Here is a 27,199-nt window from a genome sequence, read left to right as displayed (position 1 = left end):
TTGTTTATAATAATAATAATAATTTATTGTTTCTGCTTTTTCACTAGGATATTTTTATTTACATTTCAAATATTATCCCCTTTCCTCGATTGAAATCCATAAGCCCCTAGCTCATTTTCCCTTCAACTTCTTCTATGAGGGTGTTTCCCCAACCAACCAACAACCCCTTCCCACCTACCTCCAATAAGCCTATTAAAAATGTGGTACAGAAGTAAACAAAGAATCCTCAGTGAGGAATATGGAATTTCTGAAAAGTACCTAAAGAAATGTTGAACATTCCTAGACATCAGGGAAATGCAAATCAAAACAACTCTGAGATTCTACCTCATACCAGTCAGAATGGATAAGATAAAAAACTCAGGTGACAGCAGATGCTGGCGAGGATGTGGAGAAAGAGGAATACTTTTCCATTGTTGCTGGGATTGAAAGCTGATACAATCACTCTGGAAATTAGTCTGGAGTTTCCTCAGAAAATTGGACATAGGACTACCTGAGGAATCAGCTATACCACTCCTCAGCATATACCCAAAAGATGTTCCACTGTATAACAAGGACATGCTCCACTATGGTCACAGCAGCCTTCTTAATAATAGACAGGCACTGGAAAGAACACAGATGTCCTTTAAGAAAGGAATGGAGACAGAAAATGTGGTACAGTTACACAATGGGATACTACTCAACTATTCAAAAGAATGACTTCATGAAAAATGAAATTCTTACACAAATGGATGAAAGTAGAAAATATCATCCTCAGTGTAGTAAGCCAAACACAAAAAATTACACGTGGCATGCACTCACTGATAAGTGGATATTAGCCCAAAAGCTCTGATTACCTTATCAACTATCCATATGAAGCTCAAGAAGGACAACAAAAGTGTAGATGCTTCAGTATTTCTTAGAAGGTAGAACAAAAATATTCATAAGAGGAAATATGGAGACAAAGATGGGAGCACAGACTGAAGGAAAGGCCATACAGAGACTCTGCACTTGGTGTTTCAGCCCATATATAGCCACCAAATATAGACAATATTGCTGATTCCAAGAAGTACATGCTGAAAGGAGCCTGATATTGTTGTCTTCTGAGAGACTCTGCCAGATCATGACAAATACAGGTTGGCTTGCAGCCAACCATTGAACTGAAAATAGGGTCCCAATTGGATAAGTTAGAGAAAGTATTGAGGGAGCTGAATGGGTTTGCAACCCCTTAAGAAAAACAATGCCATTCTGGAAATCAGTCTGGAGGATCCTCAGAAAATTGGACATTGAACTGCCTGAGGATCCAGCTATACCTCTCTTGGGCACATACCCAAAAGATGCCCCAACATATAAAAAAGACACGTGCTCCACTATGTTCATAGCAGCCTTATTTATAATAGCCAGAAGCTGCAAAGAACCCAGATGCCCTTCAACAGAGGAATGGATACAGAAAATGTGGTACATCTACAAAATGTAATACTACTCAGCTATCAAAAACAATGACTTTATGAAATTCATAGGCAAATGGTTGGAACTGGAAAATATCATCCTGAGTGAGGTAACCCAATCACAGAAAAACACACATAGTATGCACTCATTGATAAGCGACTATTAGCCCAAATGCTTGAATTACCCTAGATGCCTAGAACAAATGAAACTCAAGATGGATGATCAAAATGTGAATGCTTCACTCCTTCTTTAAAAGGGGAACAAGAATACCCTTGGCAGGTATTCTTGCCAAGGGCAAAGATTAAAATAGACACAGAAGGAACACCCATTCAGAGCCTGCCCCACATGTGGCCCATACATATACAGCCATCCAATTAGACAAGATGGACGAAGCAAAGAAGTGCAGGCCGACAGAAACCGGATGTAGATCGCTCCTGAGAGACACAGCCAGAATACAGCAAATACAGAGGCGAATGCCAGCAGCAAACCACTGAACTGAGAACGGGACCCCCGTTGAAGGAATCAGAGAAAGAACTCGAAGAGATTGAAGGAGCTCGAGATCCCTTATGAACAACAATGCCAAGAAACCAGAGCTTCCAGGGACTAAGCCACTACCTATGGACTATACATGGACTGACCCTGGACTCTGACTTCATAGGTAGCAATGAATATTCTAGTAAGATCACCAGTGGAAGGGGAAGCCCTTGGTCCTGCTAAGACTGAACTCCCAGTGAACGTGATTGTTGGGGGTAGGGAGGCAATGGGGGGAGGATGGGGAGGGGAACACCCATAAAGAAGAGGAGGAGGAGCGTTTAGGGGGATGTTTGCCCAGAAACCAGGAAAGGGAATAACAATAGAAATGTAAATAAGAAACACTCAAGTTAATAAAAAAAAAGGAACAATAGCCGATAAATAAAAGGAAATATTATAAGTTCAAATAATTACAAAAAAAAAAGAAAAGAATAGAAAAACAATACCAACAAACCGGAGATTCCAGGGACTAAACCACCATCCAAAGAGTATATGTGGACATACTCCTGGCTCCAGGTGCATATGTAGCAGAGTATGCCATTGTCAGCCCCGAATTGGAGGAGAAGCCCTTGGTCCTGCCAAGGCTTGGTGCCCAATTGTAGGGGAAAGTCAGAGCAGAGAGTTAGGTAGGGGTGGATGGGAGGCTGGGGGAACACTCTCCCAGAAACAGAGGAAGGGGGAGATGGAATAGGGGGTTTATGCATGGGAAACTGGATAAGGCTATACCATTTCAAATGTAAATTTTAAAATATCCAACAAAAAAAACTTTTTATTATTTATTTTTCTTTTCATTTAAATTTTCTTGGACACTTTATATATTTACATTTCAAATGTTATCCCCTTTCCCTCCTCTCCCAGAATCTACTCCCGTCCCTCTCCTTCTATGAAGATGCTCCCACTCCCACCTACCCACTCCAACGTCTATACTCTTGCATTACCCCACATTGAAGACAGGAGACTTCCAAGGACCAACTGCTTTTCCTCCTATTGATGCTGGACAATGCCACCCTCTGCTATATATTCTCTACTTACCAAATGCTACATAGCAGACAATAACTAAGTGCTGCTCTACATACACAGTTTTCTAAGTCCACTTAGCAGTGTGTCTGGATCCAAATGTAGAATCTAAAAATTGATTGCATACTATGCCTTCTGACTTCATTGCCAATGTAATACATGTGCGTAAATTACTTAAATGATATATAGAATATTCATTGGTTTTCTCCTAAATATTCTTAAGAAGTATGTCTTTCTCAGTTTACATTCCAGATCACAAAATATTGCTGTTCACAGAGATCAGCATTTGAGCTCAAAACAGTCATTTCTGAGAAGCTTATAAATGATACTAACCTTTCACGGTTAGGTTATATGTATATATGATCATATATTCATATACAGAGTTGTACACATGCATGTGCATATACACATATGCACCCATATACATATGTCAGGTTTGCAGGCACACATTCCATATAATTAGTAGTCCTATACTACAAATAATAAAGTGACTACCTTGTCTTGGCATTTTATTACAAATAAAATTAATTTGTGACCCTGGTTGCTTGTTCATAAGTCCTAAATACAAAGTGTTGATAGCAGTAAAGCTAATAAGACTGACTTATACTTACTTCTCATTAGCTTAATTTGGTTAGGTAGTTTTCAATTTCCCATCTACAGTTTTACTATTGTGCACATTTTCTAAGTTACTCAGATTTATCTGGCTCAATGCAACTTGTACTGAGTTGTTCAACTGCCACTCTATGTGTGCCTTAGTCCAGAATAGCTGATACTTCCACTCAGGTCCATAGCTTCCACTACCAAAGATTGAGAAACTCCTCCCTCACCTGCGGTCCTTACCCAGGGTCAAATCCTATCCCTAATCTGCATCTGGAACCTCTGGTCTATATCAGTGGTCATATAACGTCACCATCTTGGATATTCACTGGTAAATAAAACTATGAGTATTACAAGATACCCAACTACATTTGGATTAGTTTTAAAGCCTGCAGCAAGGAATTTAGTACCCAGAAATGTGTTGCTGGTTAAAAGCCCATGGATGGAGAAGCCAAAAACCCGAGGTTACAGCTTACTGATGTTATAATGCTAATGGTCATAATGTTCAACTACTGTGTGTGTGTGTGTGTGTGTGTGTGTGTGTGTGTGTGTACATAAACTTGTGCTGTTATAAATTTAGGTACAATAAGTTTCTGTTTACAGATTAGAAGTCTATGCAGAGATGTGTGTATTATAAAAGTGCAAAAAATAAGAGTCCGTGTACTCAGCCCTTTATTAATCCCATATTCCTGCTAAGAAGTGGTAGAAAAGCTGTAAGAATTAGAGGATAGGATGCAGAGAAGTGATGTGCAAATAAAACGACACACTTAAGCACATTTGATCTTTGACAAAGAAGCCAAAAATATACAAAGGAAAAAAGAAAGCATCTTCATTAAATGGTGCCATTCTATCTGGATGTCTGTATGTAAAAAATTACAAATAGGCCCATATTTGTCACGATGCACAAAGCTCAAGTGCAAGTGTTTTGAAGACCTCAATATAAAACCAGATACACTGAATCTAATAGAACATAAAGAGGGGAAAGGGCCTTGAACTCATTGGCACAGGCAGAAATTTCCTAATGAGAACTCCGATGGCTCATGCACTAAATTCAGGAATTGATAAATGGGACCTCATGAAACTAGAAAGCTTCTGTAAGGCATCAGACATAGTCAATAAGACAAATTGATATCCTACAGGTTGGGAAAAGGAGATAGGTGTTGGGGGAGAGTGTAACTTAATCTTATATTGTGTGGGTGAAAGGACTGAAGCACTGAAGGCCAGCAGAAAGAATTGAAACAGGTGAATTCAGGAGGTAGGAGGTTGGGAGGACACTCTAGTATGTACCAGAGACATGGGAAGTGAGTGATTCTCTGGAATCAGAGAGGGCAGATACCCTAGATGAAAGGCCCCACAGTGGGGAGAAGGAAATTATTGAATTCGCCACCAGCAGAAAGACAGGTCATTAAATGAGAGATGGGGTTGCTATCACACAACCAAAGCTCTGACCCATAATTCTTCCTGTCCGAAAGCAATGCAAGGATGAAAATGGAGAAGAGCCTGAGGAAAAGAAAGTCCAGTGACAGGCCCAAAGTGGGGTCCAGCTGAAGGGGAAGCCCAAGACCTGACACCATTACTGACCCTATGGGGTGTTCACAAAAAGGGACCTACCATGACTTCTCTCCAAAAGACCCAACAAACAGCTGAAAGAGTCAGGTGCTGATATGCGTACCCAACCAATGGAAAAAAAAACTGCTTACCCTCCAGTTGAATTAGGGAAGAGCTGTAGGAAGCTAAAGAGGAGGCCAACCCTGTAAGAGGACCAGCAGCCTCAATTAACTTGGGACCCTGAGATTAGACACTGGATCACCAACCAGGCAGCATACAACAACTGAGATGAGACCTCCAACACATATACAGAAGAGGACTCCCAGGTCTGGGTTAAGTCAGAGAAGATGCATCTAACCCTCAAGGGACTGGAAGCCCTAGGAAGTTTAGAGGTCTGTTGGGATGGGTACGGTGGTGACATCTTTCTTGAAACTGGTGGGTGGGGAGTATCGGGAAACAGGGAGCAGGTATTGGATGTAGAACTCCCAGGGAGTGGATCACAAGGGGAATAAAATCTGGAGTGCAAAAAGAAAGAAAGAAAGAAAGAAAGAAAGAAAGAAAGAAAGAAAGAAAGAAAGAAAGAAAGAAAGAGAGAGAGAAAGAAAGAAAGAATAAGTAAACAAACAAACTCTCAAGAAAGAAATCAAAGAAGATCTCAGAAAATGGAGAGATCTCCTATGGTCATGAATTGGTAGAATTAACAAAATAACACTACCAAAGCAATCAACAGATTAGATGCAACCCCCAGTAAAATCCCAACAAATATTGTTTTTTTTTATTTTCATTTTTCTACATACAGTCTGCCAGTTAGACCAACACTAGTTTTTGAAGGAGTTGTCTGTTTTCCATTGTATATTTTTTGTCTTCTTTGTCAAAGATCAAGTGTCTGTAAGTTTGTAATTTTATTTCTGGATCTTGAATTCTATTCCGTTGACCAGTGTTTCTGTCCCTGTACCAATACAAACTTACAGACACTTGATCTTTGACAAAGAAGACAGAAAAAAACAATATTTGTCACATTACACAAGCTCAAGTCCAAGTGAGTCAAGCAACTCAACCCTAAAACAAGATACTTTGAATGTACAATGTATGAAAATGGAAATTGGGAAAGAGCATGGAACTCATGTGCACAGGAGACTATTTCCTAAATAAAATGGCTACAATGGCTCAGGCTCTAATATAAAGAATTGATAAATGGGACCTCATGAAACTGAAAAGTTCTGTAAGACAAGGACATTGTCATTAGGACAAATTGAAATACAACAGATTGAAAAAAATCTTCAGTAACTTGACATCTGATAGGGGTTAGTATTGAAAATATACAAAAATCTCAAAAGCTAACCACCAAAAAACAAAAAAAAAACACACATTCAAAAATGAGGTATAAAACTTAACAGAGAATTCAAAAAAGAGGAATCTCGAATGCCTGAGAATCACTTAAAGAAATGATCAAAGTCCTCAGTGATCAGAAAAATGCAAATCAAAATGGCCCTGAGATTCCACAGTACACCAATCAGAATGGCTAAAATCAAAAATTCAGGTGTCAGCACATGTTGGCAATGATGTGGAGAAAAGGATCCTTCCTCCATTGATGGTGGGATTGCAAACTGGCACAACCACTCTGGAAATAAACTTGCAGGTTCCTCAGAAAATTGGAAATATATCTACCTGAAGACCCAGCATATACCCAGAAGATGTGCCACCATGCCACAGGGTGTGTCTTCCCCTATGTTCATAGTGGCCTTCTGTGTGACAAACAGAAGTTATAAACAGCCCATATGTCCCCCAAAGGAAGAATGTGTTAGGAAAACATGGTTCATTTGCACAATGAAATACTATTTACCTATTAACAACAATGGCAACCTGAGTGAGGTAACTCAGACCCAATAGGACATGCATGGCATGTACTCACTAATATATGCATATTAGCCAAAAAGTACAAAATTCCCAGGATACAGTCATAGAATTCAAAAAACTAACAAGCCAAAGGGCACAACTGAACATGCTTCAATCAACATGGCAGAGAGAAGAAAGCAATCGTGGTAGGCGGGAGATCAGACGGAAGAAGAGACCAGGCTGGGAAAGAAGCTGAGGTGGCAAAAGAAGAAACATTATCTTGTATTGGGGGAAACAGGACTAAAGCCCTGAGAGTCAGATAAAAAAAAATGGAAACATGCAACCTTGGAAGATGGGTTGTAGGGGAACCTTCTAGAATGTACCAGAGATCTGGGAGGTGAGAGAGTCTCGGGACAAAAAGGGAAGGACTCCAAAAGAAATTCCCTCAGAATATTGGACATAGAACTACCTGAGGACACAGCTATACACTCATGGGTATATACCGGAAAGATGCTCCAATATATAGCAAGGACACATGCTCCACTATGATCATAGCCTTATTTATAATATCCAGAGAATGGAACCAACCCAAATGTCCCTCAACAGAAAAATGGATACAGAAAATGTGGTACATTTACACAATGGAGTACTACACAGCCATTAAAAAGAATGATTTCATGAAATTCACAGAACTAGAAAACATCACCCTGGGTGAGTTAACACAGTCACAAAAGAACACACAGGGTATGTATTCATTGACAAGTGGATATTGGGACAAAATCTTAGAATACCGACTACACAACTCGGAGACCATTGAAGCTCAAGAAGAAAGAAGACCGAAGTATGGATGTTTCAGTCCTACTTAAAAAGGGGAGCAAAGTAATCACAGGAGGTTTAGTGTTAGAGGAACATGAAAGGAATAGTGGAGGTGGAGAGGAAAAACAGGGGGCGAGGCTCAGGTTTGGAAGGAGACAGGGGAGATGTTCAGAGGATCAGGAAATTGAACAGAGGTGTGTAGCAATAGAAGATGGAGAACTGGGTGGTAGGCTATAGAAAGTCCTAGATGCCAGGAAAACAAAGGCTCCCAGGACACAACAGGGATGGCATTAGCTGAAATACCACCACCACCCCAAAAAAGAGAGAGGGAACCTGTAGAGACGATATCCTGAGGTTAGGCACATCCCTGAGTGGTGGATGGAGCCATTCACCCTTCTCAAAAATTTAACCCTGAATTGCTCCTGGCTAAAGGAAATAGAACGATAAAGAATGGAGAAGAGACTGAATGACAGACCACCATAGACTGACACACATGGGAGTTTGAGAAAGGACTGAGGTAACTGAGGGGGGTTGCAAGCCAATAGGAAAAACAACAATATCATCCAACTAGACAGTCCAGAGCTCCCAGGGACTAAACCACCAATGAAAGAAGGCACATAGAAGGACCCAGGGCTCCAGCTGCATATGTAGCAGAGGATGGAGTTATCTGGCATCCATGGGAGGGGAGGCCCTTAGTCCTATGAAGGGTTGATATCCCAGTGTAGGGGAATGCTAAGGCAGTGAGTTGGGAGTGAATCAGTGGGTGGGGAAGCTACCTCATACAGGGGAATAGGGTAAACTGAGAAGGAGGATAACATTTGAAATGTAAATAAATAAAAGAACAAGTAAATTTTTTTAAAAAAGGAAATGCCCTACAGTTGGAGAGGGAACAGGTAGAGTCCACCTCAGGTAGAAAGACAGAATGTCAAGTGAAGGAATTGGGTTGCCATTCCGCAGTCAAAAACTCTGACCCAGAATTGTTCCTGTCTGAAAGAACTGCAGGGACAAAAATGGAGAAGAGACTGAGTGAAAGGAGGTCCAGTTACAGGCCCAAATTGGGATCCAGCTCAAGGGTGGCACCAAGGTCTAATACTATTACTGATACTGTGGTGCATTTGCAAACAGGAGCCTAGCATGGCTGCTGTCTGAGAGGCTGAGGAAGCAGCTGAAAGAGTCAGATGGAGATACTTACAGGATACTGAAGTACAAAAGCTATGTCCCCTTGTGGTCAAATTACGGAAAAGTTGGAAAAAAGTGAGGAAGAGGGGAACCCCATAGGAGGACCAGCAGTCTTCCTAGACTCCCAAGGTCTTCCTTGTTTGCCACCAACAAGGCAGCATACACCAGCATATTTGAAGCCCCCAGTGCATATACAGCAGAGGAATACCTGGTCTAGCCTCAGGGAGAGAAGATACACCTAACCCTTGAGAGAATTGAGGCTCCAGGAAGAGTGAATATCTAGTGACATGATGCTGTTGGGGACAAATTATTGGAGACAGGGGCACTGCTGAAATATAGGATGAAGAACAATCAGAAGGCAGACTGAGAGGGAGATAAAAACTGGACTGTAAAAAACATTAAAGAGGTCCCCTGCAGTCCAGACACCGCCCAGAACCGAAGGGATCTGATCAAAAGCTCCCTGAACTCAAATCCCTTGGGAGGGAGAGTTAAACCTTCAGAGGGACAGACATGGATGGGAAGCCAGAAGAGATTAAACTCTGCCCACATTTCTGACTCCAGAGGAAAACACCTAATTCAATCTGGGATCCTTTTGCACAGGGGCCCCGAGAAAAGGCAGCACAGGCCCTCCTCGTTGCCGCCATCACAGAGAGCTCAAAAGCAGCCCCCCATGAGCAACTTCAGCCGAGGGACCACAGGTAAGACCAACTTTTCTGCTCCAAGCGACATGCCTGGTAGACTCAGGACACACAGAGGCAAAATTCCTCTGGGACTGGACACTTCCGGTTTTTACCTGGAGCCACAACCCCACTGATCCCTGCCCAGAGTTCCCTGCTCCCAAACCCCTTGGGAGAGAGAGCTCACAACCTGGACAGGTGGGCACTCCTGAGATTGCAGGGTGGGAGAAACCATGAATACTGTCCATCCCTGGCCCAAGAGGAAACTGTATACGGCCTCTGGGAACCTGAAGATAGAGGCACTCGAATGGCAGATTCCCTGCAGTCCAGACACCAGCCGGACTTGAAGGTAACTGGTCAACAGTTCTCTGCACCCAAATCCCATGGGAGGGGGAACTAAACTTTCAGAAGAGCAGACGCACCTGGGAAGCCAGAAGAGACTACACTCTGCCACATTTCTGACTCCAGAGGAAAACACCTAAAGCTATCTGTGACCCCGGTGCATGGGGCCTGAGGAAAAGGCTGCACAGGCCCTCTTGGTTGCTGCCCTAACAGAGAGCTCAAAAGCTGCCCCCCCACGAGCAACTCAAGCCAGGGGACCACAGGTAAGACCAACTTTTCTGCTCCAAGAGACCTGCCTGGTGGACTCAGTATACAGGCCACAGGAACAGCTGAAGACCAGTACACATGAAAGACTACACACCAAAAGCAGAACACTCTGTTCCCATAAGTGGCTGAAAGAAAACAGGAAAACAGGGCTACAACACTTCTGACACACAGGAATATAGGGCAGTCTAGCCACTCTCAGAAATGCATAACAAGGTAACACCAGAGAAAACCTGACAGCGAGAGGCAAGCACAGGAACACAAGTAATAGAAAACAAGACTACATGGCATCATCTGAGCCAATTCTCCCACCAAAGCAAACACTGAATATCCAAACACACCAGAAAAGCAAGATCTAGATTTAAAATCACATTTGACCATGAAGATGGAGGACTTCAAGAAAGACATGAAGAACTCGCTTAGAGAAACTGAGGAAAACATAAATAAACAAGTAGAAGCATATAGAGAGGAATCACAAAAATCCCTGAAAGAATTCCAGGAAAACACAATCAAACAGGCAAAGGAATTAAAATCGGAAATAAAAGAAATAAAGAAAGCACAAAGGGAGACAACCCTGGATATAGAAAACCAAAGAAAGACATAAGGAGCTATAGATACAAGCACCACAAACAGAATACAAGAGATAGAAGTGAGAATCTCAGGAGCAGAATATTCCATAGAAATCATTGACACAACATTCGAAGATAACATAAAACGAAAAAAGCTACTGGTCCAAAACATACAGGAAATCAAGGACACAATGAGAAGATCAAACCTAAGGATAATAGGTATAGAAGAGAGTGAAGACTCTCAGCTCAAAGGACCAGTAAATATCTTCAACAAAAGCATAGAAGAAAACTTCCCTAACCTAAAGAAAGAGATGCCCATCAACATACAAGAAGACTACAGAACTCCAAGTAGATTGGACCAGAAAAGAAAATCCTCCTATCACATAATAGTCGAAACAAAAAATGCACAAAACAAAGAAAGAATATTAAAAGCAGTAAGGGAAAAGGGTCAAATAACGTATAAAGGCAGACCTATCAGAATCACACCAGACTTCTCACCAGACACTATGTAAGCCAGAAGATCCCGGAAAGATGTCATACAGATCCTAAGAAAACACAAATGCCAGCACAGGTTTCTGTATCCAGTAAAACTCTCAATAAAAAAGATGGAGAAACCAAGATATTCCATGACAAAACCAAATTTACACAATATCTTTCTACAAATCCAGCCCTACAAAGGATAATAAGTGGTAAAGCCCAAAATAAGGAGGCAAGCTATACCCTAGAAAAACCGAGAAACTAATTGTCTTGGCAACAGAACAAAGAGAAGAAAAGCACACAAACATAATCTCACATCCAAACACGAATATAACAGGAAGCACCAATCACTATTCCTTAATATCTCTTAACATCAATGGACTCAACTCCCCAATAAAAAGACATAGATTAACAAACTGGATACGCAATGAGGACCCTGCATTCTGCTGCCTAGAGTAAACACACCTTAGAGGAAAAGAAAGACATTACCTCAGAGTGAAAGGCTGGAAAAAAAACTTTCCAAGCAAATGGTCTGAAGAAGCAAGCTGGAATAGACATTCTAATATCAAATAAAATCAATTTTCAAATAAAAGTCATCAAACAAGATAAGAAAGGACACTTCATATTCATCAAAGGAAAAATCCACCAAGATGAACTCGCAATTCTAAATGTCTCTGCTACGAACACAAGGGCACCTACATACATAAAAGAAACCTTACTAAAGCTCAAAGCACACATTGCACCTCACACAATAATAGTAGGAGATTTCAACACCCCACTCTCATCAATGGACAGATAATGGAAACAGAAATTAAACAGAGACATAGACAGACTAAGAGAAATCATGAACCAAATGGACTTAACAGATATTTATAGAACATTCTATCCTACAACAAAAGGATATACCCTCTTTTCACCACCTCATGGAACTTTCTCCAAAATTGACCATATAATCAGTCATAAAACAGGCCTCAACAGATACAGAAAGATAAAAATAATCACATGTGTCCTATCACACCATCACGGGCTAAAGCTGGTCTTTAATAACAATAAGAGAAGAATGGAAGTTGAACAATGCTCTAGTCAATGATAACCTGGTCAAAGAAGAAATAAAGAAAGAAATTAATGAACTTCTGAATTTAATGAAAATGAAGGTACAACATACACAAACTTATGAGACACAATGGAAGATGTGCTAAGACGAACACTCATAGATCTGAGTGCCTGCAGAAAGAAACAAGAGAGAGTATATATAAGCAGCTTGGCAGCACACCTAAAAGCGCTAAAACAAAAAGAAGGAAATACACCCAGGAGAAGTAGAAGGCAGAAAATAATCAAACTCAGAGCTGAAGTCAACCAAGTAGAAACAAAAAGGACCATACAAAGAATCAACAGAACTAAAAGTTGGTTCTCTGAGAAAATCAACAAGATACAAAAACCCTTAGCCAGACTAATGAGAGGACACAGAGACTGTGTCCAAATTAACAAAATGAGAAATGAAAAGGGAGACATAACTACAGTATCAGAGGAATTCAAAAAATCATCAGATACTACTACAAAAAGCAATATTCAACAAAACATGAAAATCTGAAGGAAATGGACAATTTCCTAGACAGAAACCAGGTACTGAAGTTAAATCAGGAACAAATAAACCATTTAAACAACCCCACAACTCCTAACGAAATAAAAACAGTCATTAAAGGTCTCCAACCCAAAAAGAGCACAGGTCCAGATGGGTTCAGTGCAGAATTCTATCAGACATTCATAGAAGACCTCATACCAATACTATCCAAACTATTCCACAAAATTGAAACAGATGGAGTGCTACCGAATTCCTTCTATGAAGCCAAAATTACCCTTTCAGCTAAATGACACAAAGACCCAACAAAGAAAGAGAACTTCAGACCAATTTCCCTTAAGAATATGTATGCAAAAATACTCAATAAAATTCTGGCAAACCAAATCCAAGAGCACATCAAAACAATCATCCACCATGATCAAGTAGGCTTCATCCCACACATGCAGGGATGGTTTAATATATGGAAAACCATCAATGTGATCCATTATATAAACAAACTGAAAGAACAAAACCACATGATCTTCATTAGATGCTGAGGAAGCATTTGACAAAATTCAACACCCCTTCATGATAAAGGTCCTGGAAAGAATAGGAATTCAAGGCCCATACCTAAAAATATTTAAAGACATACACAACAAACCAGTAGCTAATATTAAACTAAATGGAGAGAAACGTGAAGCCATCCCACTAAAATCAGGGACTAGTCAAGTCTGCCCACTCTCTCCCTACTTAATCAATATATTTCTTGAAGTTCTACCCAGAGCAACCAGATAACAAAAGGAGATGAAATGGAAACAGATTGGAAAAGAAGAAGTCAAAAATCACTATTTTCACATGATAGGATAGTATATTTAAGTGATCCCAAAAATTCCACCAGAGAACTACTAAACCTGATAAACACATACAGCAAAGTAGCAGGGAATAAAATTAACTCAAATAAATCAGTAGCCTTCCTCTACACAAAAGAGAAACAAGCCGAGAAAGAAATTAGGGAAATGACACCATTTATAATAGTCCCAAATAATATAAAATACCTCGGTGTGACTTTAACCAAGCAAGTGAAGTATCTGTATGATAAGAACTTCAAGCCTCTGAAGAAAGAAATTGAAGAAGATCTCAGAAGATGGAAAGATCTCCCATGCTTATGGATTGGCAAGATTAACATAGAAAAATGGCCATTTTACAAAAGGGATCTACAGATTCAATGCAATCCCCATCAAAATACCAATCCAATTCCTCAGAGAGTTATACAGAAAAATTTTCAAATTCATCTGGATAACAAAAAACTCAGGATAGCTAAAACTATCCTCAACAATAAAACGACTTCCTGGGGAACCACTATCCCTGAATTCAAGCAGTATTACAGAGCAATAGTGATAAAAACTGCATGGTATTGGTACAGAGACAGACAGATAGACCAGTGGAATAGAATTGAAGACCCAGAAATGAACCCACACACCTATGGTCACTTGATTTTTGACAAGGGACCCAAAACAATCCCATGGGAAAGAGATAGCATTTTCAGCAAATGGTGCTGGTTCAACTGGAGGTCAGCATGTAGAAGAATGCAGGTCGATCCATGCTTATCACCTTATACATAGCTTAAGTCCAAGTGGATCAAGGAGCTACATATCAAACCATATACACTCAAACTAATAGAAGAAAAAGTGGGGAAGCATCTTGAACACATGGGCACTGGAGAAAATTTCAGGAACAAAACACCAATGACTTATGCTCTAAGATCAAGAATCAACAAATGGGATCTCATAAAACTGCAAAGCTTCTGTAAGGCAAAGGGCACTGTTGTTAGGACAAAACAAGAACCAACAGATTGTGCAAAGATCTTTACCAATCCTACAACAGATAGAGGCCTTATATCCACAATATACAAAGAACTCAAGAAGTTCTACTGCAGGGAGACAAATAACCCTATTAAAAAATGCGGTTCAGAGTTAAACAAATATTTCACAGCTTAGGAATGCGGAATGGCTGAGAAACACCTAAAGAAATGTTCAACATCTTTAGTCATAAGGGAAATGCAAATCAAAACAACCCTGAGATTTCACCTCACACCAGTGAGAATGGCTAAGATCAAAACCTCAGGTGACAGCAAATGCAGGCAAGGATGTGGAGAAAGAGGAACAGTCCATTTTTGGTAGGATTGCAGACTGGTACAACCATTCTGGAAATCAGTCTGGAGGTTCCCCAGTAAATTGGACATTACTACCTGAGGACCCAGCTATACCTCTCTGGCATATACCCAAAAAATGCCCCAACATATAACAAAGACACATGCTCCACTATGTTCATAGCAGCCTATTTATAATAGCCAGAATCTGGAAAGAACACAGATGCCCTTCAACAGAGGAATGAATACAGAAAATGTGGTACATCTACACAATGGAATATTACTCAGCTATCAAAAACAGTGACTTTATGAAATTCATAGGCAAATGGATGGAACTGGAGAAAATCCTCCTGAGTGAGGTAACCCAATCACATAAAAACACACATGGACTCATTGATAAGTGATTATTTGCCCAAATGCTCAAATTACCCTAGATGCACAGAACACATGAAACTCAAGGATGACCAAAATGTGAATGCTTCACTCCTTTAAAAGGGGAACAAGAATATCCTTGCAAGGGAATAGGGAGGCAAAGTTTAGAACAGAGGCAGAAGGAACACTCATTGAGAGCCTGCCCTACATGTGGCCCATATATATACAGCCACCAAACTAGGTAAGATGGATGAAGCAAAGAAGTGCAGGCTGACAGGAACCGGATGTAGATCTCCTGAGAGATACAGCCACAATACAGCAAATACATAGGTGAATGCCATCATTACACCACTGAACTGAGAACGGGACCCATGTTGAAAGAATCAGAGAAAGGACTTTTAGAGCTTGAAGGTGCTTGAGACCACAAGAACAACAATGCCAACCAATCAGAGCTTCTAGGGACTAAGCCAATACCCAAAGATTATACATGGACTGACCCTGGACTCCAACTGCATAGGTACCAATGAATAGCCTAGTAAGAGCACCAGTGGAATGGGAAGCCCTTGGTCCTGCCAAGACTGAACCCCCAGTGATCGTGATTGTTGGGGGGAGGATGGTAATGGGGAGGATGGGGAGGGGAACACCCATAGAGAAGGGGAGGGGAAGTGGTTAGTGGGATGTTGGCCCAGAAACCGGGAAGGGGATAACAATCGAAATGTAAATAAGAAATACTCAAGTTAATAAAGATGAAAAAAACCTAAAAAAAATTAAAGAATAAAACAAAACCAAAAATTAAAATAAATAAAATTAAAATCTCTTTCCTATTTCAGAAAATGCTTAAGGCACAAAATGATAATTGTATATGAATAGTTTTCTTACATAATATATTAAATAAATAATAAATGAAAATCCCATAATGGCATGAATTTGGAAAAGCAGTGGAAAAAATACAAAGCTTATTTATTCACAATTTCTTATACTTTATCACATGATTTGAGTCGGTTTACATCTCTGCTGCACTTCATATTGTCTTTTTCCTCAGTTATGTTACTTTTTGTGGTGAAATAACTGTCAATGTGTTCTGATTAACCAATTCCCCTTATTTGTTCCTGAATCCATATTGTACTTTCATGGCTCAATAACTATTCAGGTTGGTTTTCAAATGATACTGAACCGAGGCTTTTCAAAGCTCTGGCAAATAAGTTTTCAGTGACTGTGAATTTACTTGAAAAATGAAATAAATGAATATATATAAATGCTTTACCTGCTTCCACTTAATTAGGTAATAATCAATAAAGTCCCGAGGATTTGTAACATCCAGTGATTCTTGATGTTCTTTTATTTTCTTCAGAAGGTAGTTTCTAATATAATATATATTTTTAGCTAATGTCGTATGACTTCCCGGACAATAATCAATTAAAACAGGGAAAAAACTGCAAAACTACATGGAAAAACACCAAGGATTTATTAAATGCATAATGTATAGTAAAGAAATACATACATACTATAATCCAGCAATTCTCATTTGGTTTATAGTTACATATATGGCTTAGGTTCACCTTGAAAAAGAGTTGTTCCATTTTAGTATAATAATATTATATATAAACTCTATGCTATAGAAGAATTGAGGAAGAAAATCCTGCTCATATAATTCTGGTTCATAGTGAATTTTCCACATTCAGTAATAATTCAATTTTACCTGCAAAGTTTAAATATCATATGATATAAAGTAGTGTAATCCATACATTCTGGATGCCAGTATATGTTAAGAAAATAGGGTAAATAATTTACTGCAGAAAGCTTTTCAATCAGCCAATCTCTGAGATGAAGTGAAAGTATAGAATTGTGTGGGTCTCTAAAGCTGCTTGGACAAAAATTATACACCTTTATTTACTTCTCTGTGGTCCATAACTACAATATAGAAAGAGAGCAGGAGATGCTAATTCCTCACATGGAAAGATTGTCACATTAGTGACCTACACACCATACAACCATTCATACCACCATTTCTTCTTGTTCCCATGTCAGGGAGGATCCAAAATAAAGCAGCAAATATTCCAATGATTTCAGTGCTTCCTGTATCATTATCCAAAGTTTCCTTTAGCAGATTATTTTCTGTCTACACTGAGCAATTATGCCAAATACTGAAATGAGTAGGTCTTAACTTTTCACAGTACAAGAACTTGTGAGTAATGCAAGAATATTCTTTTATGAGTGACTGAATTTCTTTCTAAAAATCAATGGATTAATTTGTAGAAAAAGCTCTCTGAAAGTCAATGACTAAAAATAACATCACATAGGAAGCTAAGTAGCTTGAGCCATCTTGGCATTTGTGCTTTGTTTATCTGTTGGTTAAGCAAAGGATGTAGACCTCCCTTGCAGAGGTCCTATCCATACTACTCTAGGCAGGTCATGTGTATCATTACATCACTATTAGTCCCCTTGTAATTTGACCTGAGAGAAAGAATAGTCACAAGTTTCCAGGAGGAGATGAATTTTATTCACCTGTGTCCAGGGACTGCTCAAAACCTTCATGTTCTCATTGAGTTTTTCCATCAAGTTAAGAAAATCCTGATCTTTATAATCAAAACGATTCTGGAAAATAATGGAGCAGATGACATTGCAAGGAGCACAGCCCAGGATAAACGTGGGGTCACAGGGTGAGCCTGAGGAATGGGAAACAATTGCAATATGTTATTAAAATATACCAAGAGAGCACTTTATCTTTGTAAATAGATAAAAATCCTGGAGAAATTTTAAACTTCACTAAAATAAGATTTTCAGTCTTCATTTTATTTTGGAGAAAGTACTTAAAGACAAGTTTCTTCATAATTTAAGCAGATAACTTGACTGTTCTGTGAAAGGTATTTCAGGGGTGAGTAGCATTCACATAGCAATTGAAGATCTGTTCATCACCTAAGCTAAAACAGCGAATACAGAGAGAAATGGTTTACACAACAGAAGACAGATATGTAATATACTTAGCAAAAATGAGATGTTGTTAATGAAAACAGTTCAAGGTTACTTATACAAGTCATTTTAGTAAGTTCTTTGTGTTTGAAGATTAATACTGTCATGTGTAATTTCTTAAAGCATACAAAACATAATAAAATGAAATTATGATAATTTTTCAAATCATGATGAAATTCTATTACATAGCCAAGGAATGAAATTATATTTTGACTCATAATTAACCAGGACTATGAAAACGAGCATTCAAGACACATTGCCACATCAGTGAATTTGGGGAGATGAAAGTAGGTCCACAAAATGAAAACAAATATCATCTGGTTTGGGATCTATAGATGTAGATGATGTCACTACCACCATTATCAATAGCAACTCTTCTGTACTAAAATGATCAGCAATAAATAAGTTATGTTCGCGCTAAGAATGGAACTCATTAGAAAATTAAAATAAAAGCTGTTGTAAAGTAATGCCAGTAGATCCTTTGATGCTTTGTACTCTAACAGGATGGAAAACTCAAAACACAAAAATTTACTTACCATTGGTTTTCCTCAGTTCCTCCACAAGGCACCGTGCTTCCTCTTGAACATGATCCTCAATGTTCCTTTTCCCCATGCCCAAATTCCGCAGAGTTGTGAGGGTAAAGCGTCGTATTTCTTTCCATCTATTTCCATGGCTAAAAGCAATTCCTAAACAAATGGGAATAGAAACTACAATGTGATCTCAGAAAGAAAGAGGGCACTGGAGAAGACACAATCCTAGAGAGGCATAGTCTGAGCCCCAGGATCAAGTCTGGCCTTTGCTGTCTATCTTCTTCCTCTCTGTGAATGCTACCCAGCTCACTCATAAAAATGCATACTTACCAAGGTCTTTATTAATTTTTTCAACTACTGGGAAGCTTCCTCTTTCAGCAAACTCCTCCCCATGATCAATCAAAGCTTCTTTTACTGCTTCATATCCATGCAATATCACAGTGGGCTTCAGGCCAAAGTAAAGAGTAAATACAGGACCATACACTTTTGAGAACTGGAAATTGAAAAGCAACCAATGGGTACTTGTCACTTTTCAGTGATGTCACAATGGCCCAGGCACTTGATATTTAGAATACAATAAAGTACCGCATCAAAATATTCAGCAGGTCTCTTGATTGTATTTCAGTAAGTACTTCAGGCAAAAGTTTTCCAAATTCATTTTGGGGCTGAATTGCTCATGAATAAAAGATCCATTCCATGGGCAGTCACCAAACCCTGGCAACTGTTACTGATTCAATGTTGTGCTTGCAGACAGGAACCTAGTATGACTTTCCTATGAGAGGCTCAAAGAGCAACTGATTGACAAAATTATAGATGTTTACAGTCAAAAATCGAACTGTAGGAAGAGTAAGAAAGAGTGGGAAGATTGAAGGAACATAAGGGAATAGCAATTCCATAAGAAACCAAAGAGTGTTAACTAACCTGGGCCACTGGGAGTTTTCAGGGACTAAATCACAAACTAAAGAGAATACAAACCCTGAACTGAGGCTTCGGCACATATATAGGAGAGGACTACCTTGTCTGGCTTCAGTGGGAAAGGATGTGCCTAATCCTACATAGACTTTATACACCAGGGAAGGGAGATGAATAAGGGGCACCTTCTCAGAAACAAAGTAGAAGGAGAATGAGGAAGAACTATGCAAGGGGGATGATAGTCAATATTGGGGGGGTAAATAACATAATAATAATAATAATAATAATAATAACTAATATTAATTTAAAAATGTAAAAGTACTCAACATTTAAAAGCACTCTTTTTTATCACTTGATGCCTGGACAATCTAATTCCATGTTCACTCATACTAAAATTAGTGTCAATGCTCAGATGACGATTTCACCAACACCTGTAAGCCTTTTTCTGTGCAGCTTACCTTCAGGAATAAAAGAGAAAATCCATAGTGAGGACCCCAAGTTAATTCTATCATTACCACAAGTGTGGAGACTGTGTAGTACCAAAGCTGCACAAAGCATGGGCATCTGTTAAGAGAACAGTTTCACCCTGAGGCACAGAATAAAAGTCAATTTGAATAGTATCAAATATGTTTGTTCTCTTATTTCCTGTGTTTTGCCTCATCTATGGATATTTTATTTTAATAAAACATCAGTTATTTAGGGAACTTCAATACCAAAAGATAATAAATACACATCTTTAAAATGCTGCATGATTTGGTGGATGGTGTCATATGCCCTTTTCCAGAGACTTAGCAAAAAATATGGAAACAGCAATAAAATAAAGAAAAGAAGTATACATAGTTTTCGCAATTTTCCAAATGTTATTTTAATATGTAAAGACACAAAGTTCTCTAATTCACCATAGAAATTGCTTTTTCTTCAATTTCTCATGGGGATAGAAATGAACCTTCATAGGATTCTAACTTTACAATCATTAATCAATTAGAAGGCCATTTGGGCAAGTCCTGAAAATGTAAATGAAAATAAGATTACACAGACTTTATACGCTATAGTTATGAATATATGTATATAAATATACCTATTTGCATGTACCAATTAATAAAAGAATGGCCATTGATTGTATAAAAGAAAAGTAGGAGTGTATGGGAGGGTTTGGAAAGAGAAAAGTGAAAGAGGAATATATTATGATCTCAAAATAATAATTATGTAATTATAATCTCAAAATGAAAAGAAATTTTTAAAAGAGTTATATTCACCTTTCCTTGCAAGGTAAAAGAGGAGCATAAGCATACTTACACTGGTTAAGGATTGGGTGATGTTCTTCACATTTAGCTGAAAGATATTGCCAATAATTGGGAGAGGAATAGGGCCTGGGGGGAGCTTTCCTCTCCCAGAACTCTGTCTCCAGATTGACAGGAGAATAAGACAGGTGAGAGTGAGCACCAGCAACATGACCAGATCCATTGAGTTTCTCTTTATTGACACAGCTCTGCCAGGAAGCATAGAGCTTTTATCATGTGGCTGCTGAATCAATATTGCATAATTGACTAATCAGCTACCTGCTGATCTTTTTCTTTTACATGAACTTTATCCTAGGGACAATAACAAAAATAAGCTCTTCTTCGTTCTTAAACATCTCATGATATAACTCAAACTGTGTACTTATCTGCTTGACCTTCCCAAGGTTAGAAGTATATGCATGAGCCACCATGCCCAAGTTTAACTGTATATTTAACTGTGTGTATAATTGAAATATTTGTTACCTCAGACATTTACACAAGCATTCTCAATAACTGTAACGTTATAAATATTTAATACCCCATTTTTCATTGGGTTGTTTGGTTCTTTGATGGTTAGCTTTTTGAGTTCTTTATAGATTTTGGATATTAGCCCTCTATCAGAGGTCAAGTTAGTGAAATAATTTTCCTTAATCTGTCGGCTGCTGATATTCCCTATTGACTATGTCCTTTGCCTTACAGAAGCTTTCAAATTTTGCGAGGTCCCGTTTATCAATTCTTGATCTTAGAGTATGAGCAATTGGAGTTCAATTTAGGAAATTTCCCCTTTTCCAGTGAGTTCAAGAAACTTTCCCACTTCCTCTTCTATTAAAATCAGTGTCCCAAACTGGGATCCAGCTCAAGGAGAGGCCCCAAGGACTGACAATATTACTGAGGCTATGGAGTGTTCACAAAAATGGACCTATCATGAATGCTCTCTGAAAGACCCAACAAGCAGCTGAAAGAGAAAGATGTAGATATTCATATCCAACATATGGACAGAAGCTACCAGCCCCTGTGGTTGAATTAGGGAAATCTAGAAGAGGCTGAGGATGAGGGCAACCCTTTAGGAAGACCAGCAGTCTCAATTAACCTGGACCTCCGAGAGCTCTCATAAACTGAACCTCCAACCAGGCAGCAGATACCAGCTGATATGGGGCTCCCAACACATCTACAGCAGAGGACTGCTCAGGCCGTGTTCAGTCAGAGAATATGCACCTAACCCTCAAGAGACCGGAAACCTCAAGGATTTAAGAAGTCTGATGGGGTGGCAGTGGGGAAATCCTCGTGGAAATAGGGAGTTTGTTGAAGTGGGGGAGATACGGGATTGGAACAGTCAGAGGGTGGACCCAGAGGGAAACATATTCTAGAGTGTTAAATAAAGATAATAAATAAATTTTTAAAAAGTATTTAAAAGACTAGTGCGGAATTCTATCAGACTTCATAGAAGACATCATACCAATACTGTCTATACTATTCCACAAAATAGAAACAGACAGAGCACTATCAGTTTTCTTCTATGAAGCCACAACTACTCTTAAACCAAAACCAAAGACTCAACAAAGAAAGAGAACTTCAGACCAATTCCCCTTATGAATATCGACTGACAAATACACAATAAATTTTTGCAATCCAAATCCAAGAACACATTAAAATGATCATCCATAATGATCAAGTAGCTCCATCCCAGGGGTGCAGGGATCGTTTAATATACAGAAATCCATCAATGTAATCCACTATATAAACAAACTCAAAGATAAGAACCACATCATCATTTCATTACATGCAGAAAAAGCATTTGACAAAATTCAACACCCCTTCATGACAAAAGCCCTGGAAAGATCAGAAATTCAAGGCCCAAACTAAGCATAGTAAAAGCAACACACAGCAAAACAGTAGGTAACACTAAAATCAATGAAGAGTAATATGAAGCAATTCCACTAAAATCAGGGACTACATGAGACTGCCCACTCTCTCCCTATTTATTCAATGTAGTATGCAAAGTTTTAGCCATAGCAATCAGACAAAGAAAGGAGGTCAAAGTGATACAAATTGGAAGGGAAGAAGTCAAATATGACTATTTGCAGATGATATGATAGTATACTAAAGTGACCCCAAAAGTTCTACCAAAGAACTATTAACCAGCTAAAAAAATTCAACAAAATGTCTAGAGATAAAATTAACTCAAACAAATGAGTAGCCTTCTTCTACTCAAAGGATAAACAGGCTGAGAAAGAAATTAGGGAAATGGCACCCTTTATGATAGTCTCAAATAAATAAATAAAATATCTTGATATGACGTTAACTAAGCAAGTGAAAGATCTGTATGACAAGAACTTCAAGTCTCTGAAGAAAGAAATTAAAGAATATCTCAGAAGATGGACAGATCTCTCATGCTCATGGATTGGCAGGATTGATTTAGTAAAAATGGCCATTTTGCCAAAAGCAATCAACAGATTCAATACAATCCCCATCAAATTTCCAACTCGATTCTTCATAGAAATAGGAAGAACAATTTGCAAATTCCTTTGGAATAAGAAAAGAAACAGGATAGAGAAAAATATCCTCAACAATAAAAGAACTTCTGGGGGAGTCACCATCCCTAACCTCAAGCAGTATTACAGAGCAATAGTCATAAAAACTGTTATTGGTACAGAGACAGGCAGATTATATCAATGGAATAGAATTGAAGACCCAGAAATAAACCCACAGACCCATGGTCACATGATCTTTGTCAAAGGAGCTAAAATAATCCAATGGAAAAAAGATAGCATTTTCAAACAATGGTGCTGATTCAACTGGAGGTCAGCATGTAGAAGAATGTGGATTGATCCATTCTTATCACCCTGTACAAAGCACAAGTTCAAATGGATCAACAACCTCCACATCAAACCAGATACACTGAAACTAATAGAAGAAAAAGTGAGGAAGATGCTCGAACACATAGGCATTGGAGAAAACTTCATGAACAAAACACCAACAGCTTATGCTCTAAGAACCAGAATAGACAAATGAGACCTCAAAAAACTGCAAAGTTTTGTAAGGAAAAAGACACCGGCATTAGGACAAAACGGCAATCAACAGATTGGGAAAAGATCTTTATCAATCCTCCATCTAATGGAGGGTTAATATCCAAAATATACAAAGAACTCAAGAAGTTAGACTCCAGATAGCCAAATAACCCTATAAAAAGTGGGGTACAGAGTTAAACAACGAATTCTAAGCTGAGGAATATCGAATGGCTGTGAAGCATGTAAAGAAATAACATCTTTAGTTATCGGAGAAATGCAAATCAAAACAACTCTCAGATTCCACCTCATACCAGTCGGAATGAATAAGATAAAAATCTCAGGTGACAGCAGATGTTTGCAAGGATGTGGAGAGAGAGAAACACTCCTCCATTGTTGGTGAGATTGAAAACTGGTAGAACTATTCTGGAAATCAGTCTGGATGTTCCTCAGAAAACTGGACATTCCACTACCTGAGGACCCAGTTATACCTCTCCTGGGAATATACCCAAATGGTACTCCAACATACAACAAAGAAACATGCTCCTATATGTTCATAGCAGCCTAATTTCCAATATCCAGAAGATGGAAAGAACCCAGATGCCCTTCAACAGAGGAATGGATTCAAAAAATGTGGTACATTTACACAAAGGAGTACTACTAATCAATCAAAAATAATGACTGGGGTTGGGGATTTAGCTCAGCGGTAGAGCACTTGCCTAGCAAGCGCAAGGCCCTGGGTTCGGTCCCCAGCTCTGAAAAAAAGAAAAAAAATAATGACTTCATGGAATTCATAGGCAAATGGAATGAACTAGAAAATATCATCCTGAGTAAGGTAACCCAATCACAGAAAAACACACATGGTGGGCATTCATTGATAAGTCTGCATTAGTCCCAAACTCGAATTACCCAAGATGCAATTCACAGACCACATGAAGCTCAAGAAGTAGCATGACCAAAATACGGGTGCTTTCACTCCTTAAAATGAAGGAAAAATATCCATAGGAAGGGTTATGGAGGCAAAGTTTAGAGCAGAAACTGAAGGATCAGCCATTCAGACCCTGCCGACATGTGGCATATATAGCCACCAAAACTAGATAAGATGTATGGAGCTAAGAAGTGCATGCTAACAGGTATCAGATATAGATCTCTCCTGAGAGACACAACAGGAGCATGTCAAATACAGAGATAAACGTTAGCAGCAAACCACTGAGCTGAGAATGGGACACAATTTGGGGGAATTAGAGAAAGGATCGAAAGAGCTGAAGGGACTTGCAATGCCATAACAACAGCAATGCCAACCAACCAGAGCTTCTGGGGACTAAACCACTACCCAAAAACTATACATGGACTGACCCAGGTATCCAACTACATATGTAGCAGAGAATAGTCTTGTTGGGGCACCAGTGGAAGGGGCAACCCTTGGTCCTGCCTAAGTTGGACCCCTAGTGCAGGGTAATGTCAGGGGGATTGTAGTGGTCCGTATGGGGGGGAACACTTTTATGGGAGATGCTAAGGGGCTAGGAGTCTTATGGACATGAAACCAGAAAAGGAAATAACATTTGAAATGTAAATAAAGAAATATATCCAATAAAAAATACTGATAAATACAACTAAGTAAAAAAGTGCGCCTAGTGTTACTCAGACATCTTGAATAAAAGATCATAAAATACAATCCATGGAAAATACTTTTTATTTGTCCTAATGGTGAAAAGACAAACAGAAGTACTGTCAGTATCACACAGTACATAGAAAAAAATGAATTCAGTGAGATTTTCTTATGGCCATAGTTACTCACTGTAGTTTTGTTACAACTTCTTATTTAAAATAGATTCTTATCTAATATCATACATCCAGGCCTCTCATCCCTCTACTTCTCCTTGTTTCTTCCATCTCCCTTCTCTCCGCAGTACTACTCCTCTCGATGCTCGGTTTTCTATTCAGAAAAGTGCAGGCCTTCAAGGGATGACAGTCAAATGGCGCAAATCATGATACAGTAAAAATATACAAGAGCCCTTATTTGAGACTAGAAAAGACAACACAGTAGGAAGGAAAAAAGTTTCAAGTTCAGGCAAAACAGCTACACCCTCTGTTAGGCAGTCCACAAAATCACCAAAGTACAGCTGTATACCTATATGACTACATTAATAAAGTATTGGAATTGCCCCCTTCACATCACTCTAGAAGAGAAACTAGGTCAGTATAACTGACCACAGAAACATTTGATATCTGAGCAGAAAATACTTGCGGAACTGTGAGTAACTGAATATATTGTCTCCCCAAGAAAAAGTGTTTTCTATTTTTTATTATTGTCTAAATTAGAGTTAATAATGGTGTGATGAAATATCATAACCAAAAGCAAATTAAGGAGGAAAGTCTTTAATTGGTTTACAATTCTACAGGATGGTTCATAATTGGAGGAAGTCAAAACAAGAACTCAAGCAGGGTGTGTTCAGGAAGTAGAGACTGATACAGAAGTCATGGAGAGATGACTTTACTGGTTTGTTTCCCAAGGCTTGTTCATCCTGCTTTCCCCTAAAACACAGAAACACCCTCCCATAGATGGCTCCACCCATCATGAGCTGGGTCCTCTTCAATCAATCACTAATTAAAAATATATCTATAGCCAGAACTGAGAGAGACATTTTATCAATTGAGGTTCACTTTTTCAAAATGACTCTAGCTTGTTTCAACTTGACATAAAACTGTCATCATAACTCTGTAATTGATAAGAAAAAAATACTATACAATAAATAATGAAAGTTGAAAACAGTGCAGTTTCCTCTGGCTTTAATATATCATAGGTAATTGAGAATGTTAGAAATCATAGTTTAAAATGACCAAACCATTCAGAATGGGATCATAAAAATTCAAATATTAATGGAATGATATATGTTATTCTAATTATAATGGCAAAGCTCACGCAGTGGCATCCTTGTAGAGGTGACATCATACTTGTTCTAAATTGGCTAAAAAGATATTGCTAAGCTCTCTTATCACAGAAAATTGTCTTTTAAAACTGTTATACAGTATTTCATAAATCATATTATACATATTCTGTGTATTTTCTTAAAATGCTCACTTCAGTATTTCATTTGATTTTCTCTACTTTCTTTGTCTAAGCCAAAATTATTTCCACCAGGGA

At 38.7% G+C, this 27,199-nt stretch overlaps 2 protein-coding genes across 9 annotated transcripts in view; both read right to left on the bottom strand.

Annotated features, from left to right (window-relative positions):
• Nucleotides 1–21,276, bottom strand: part of LOC100911718 (cytochrome P450 2C6-like) — a 46,592-nt gene extending 25,316 nt beyond the window's left edge. For 2 of the 7 annotated variants that reach the window (XR_010061283.1, XR_010061284.1), the window contains exons 1-5: nt 21,066–21,276; nt 19,188–19,350; nt 18,864–19,013; nt 17,863–18,023; nt 16,622–16,798 (exon numbers count right to left, since the gene is read on the bottom strand). Coding sequence is in view for 5 of the 7 variants with exons in the window: in XM_063280351.1 (XP_063136421.1) it covers nt 16,622–16,798; nt 17,863–18,023; nt 18,864–19,013; nt 19,188–19,350; nt 21,066–21,272 (858 nt within the window). In the remaining 2 variants the exon portion in view is untranslated. The other 5 variants (XM_063280353.1, XM_063280352.1, XM_063280351.1 and 2 more) reach the window with 5 other exon arrangements.
• Nucleotides 1–27,199, bottom strand: part of LOC134484003 (cytochrome P450 2C7-like) — a 301,184-nt gene that overhangs the window by 18,712 nt on the left and 255,273 nt on the right. The gene's annotated exons all lie outside the window — the stretch shown is intronic.

The sequence above is a fragment of the Rattus norvegicus genome, chromosome 1 (genome assembly GCF_036323735.1).
Source record: "Rattus norvegicus strain BN/NHsdMcwi chromosome 1, GRCr8, whole genome shotgun sequence".
NCBI classification, from domain to species: Eukaryota; Metazoa; Chordata; class Mammalia; order Rodentia; family Muridae; genus Rattus; species Rattus norvegicus.
The sequence above is the reverse complement of the archived record's forward strand: the minus strand, read 5'-3'. Positions and strand labels throughout refer to the sequence as shown.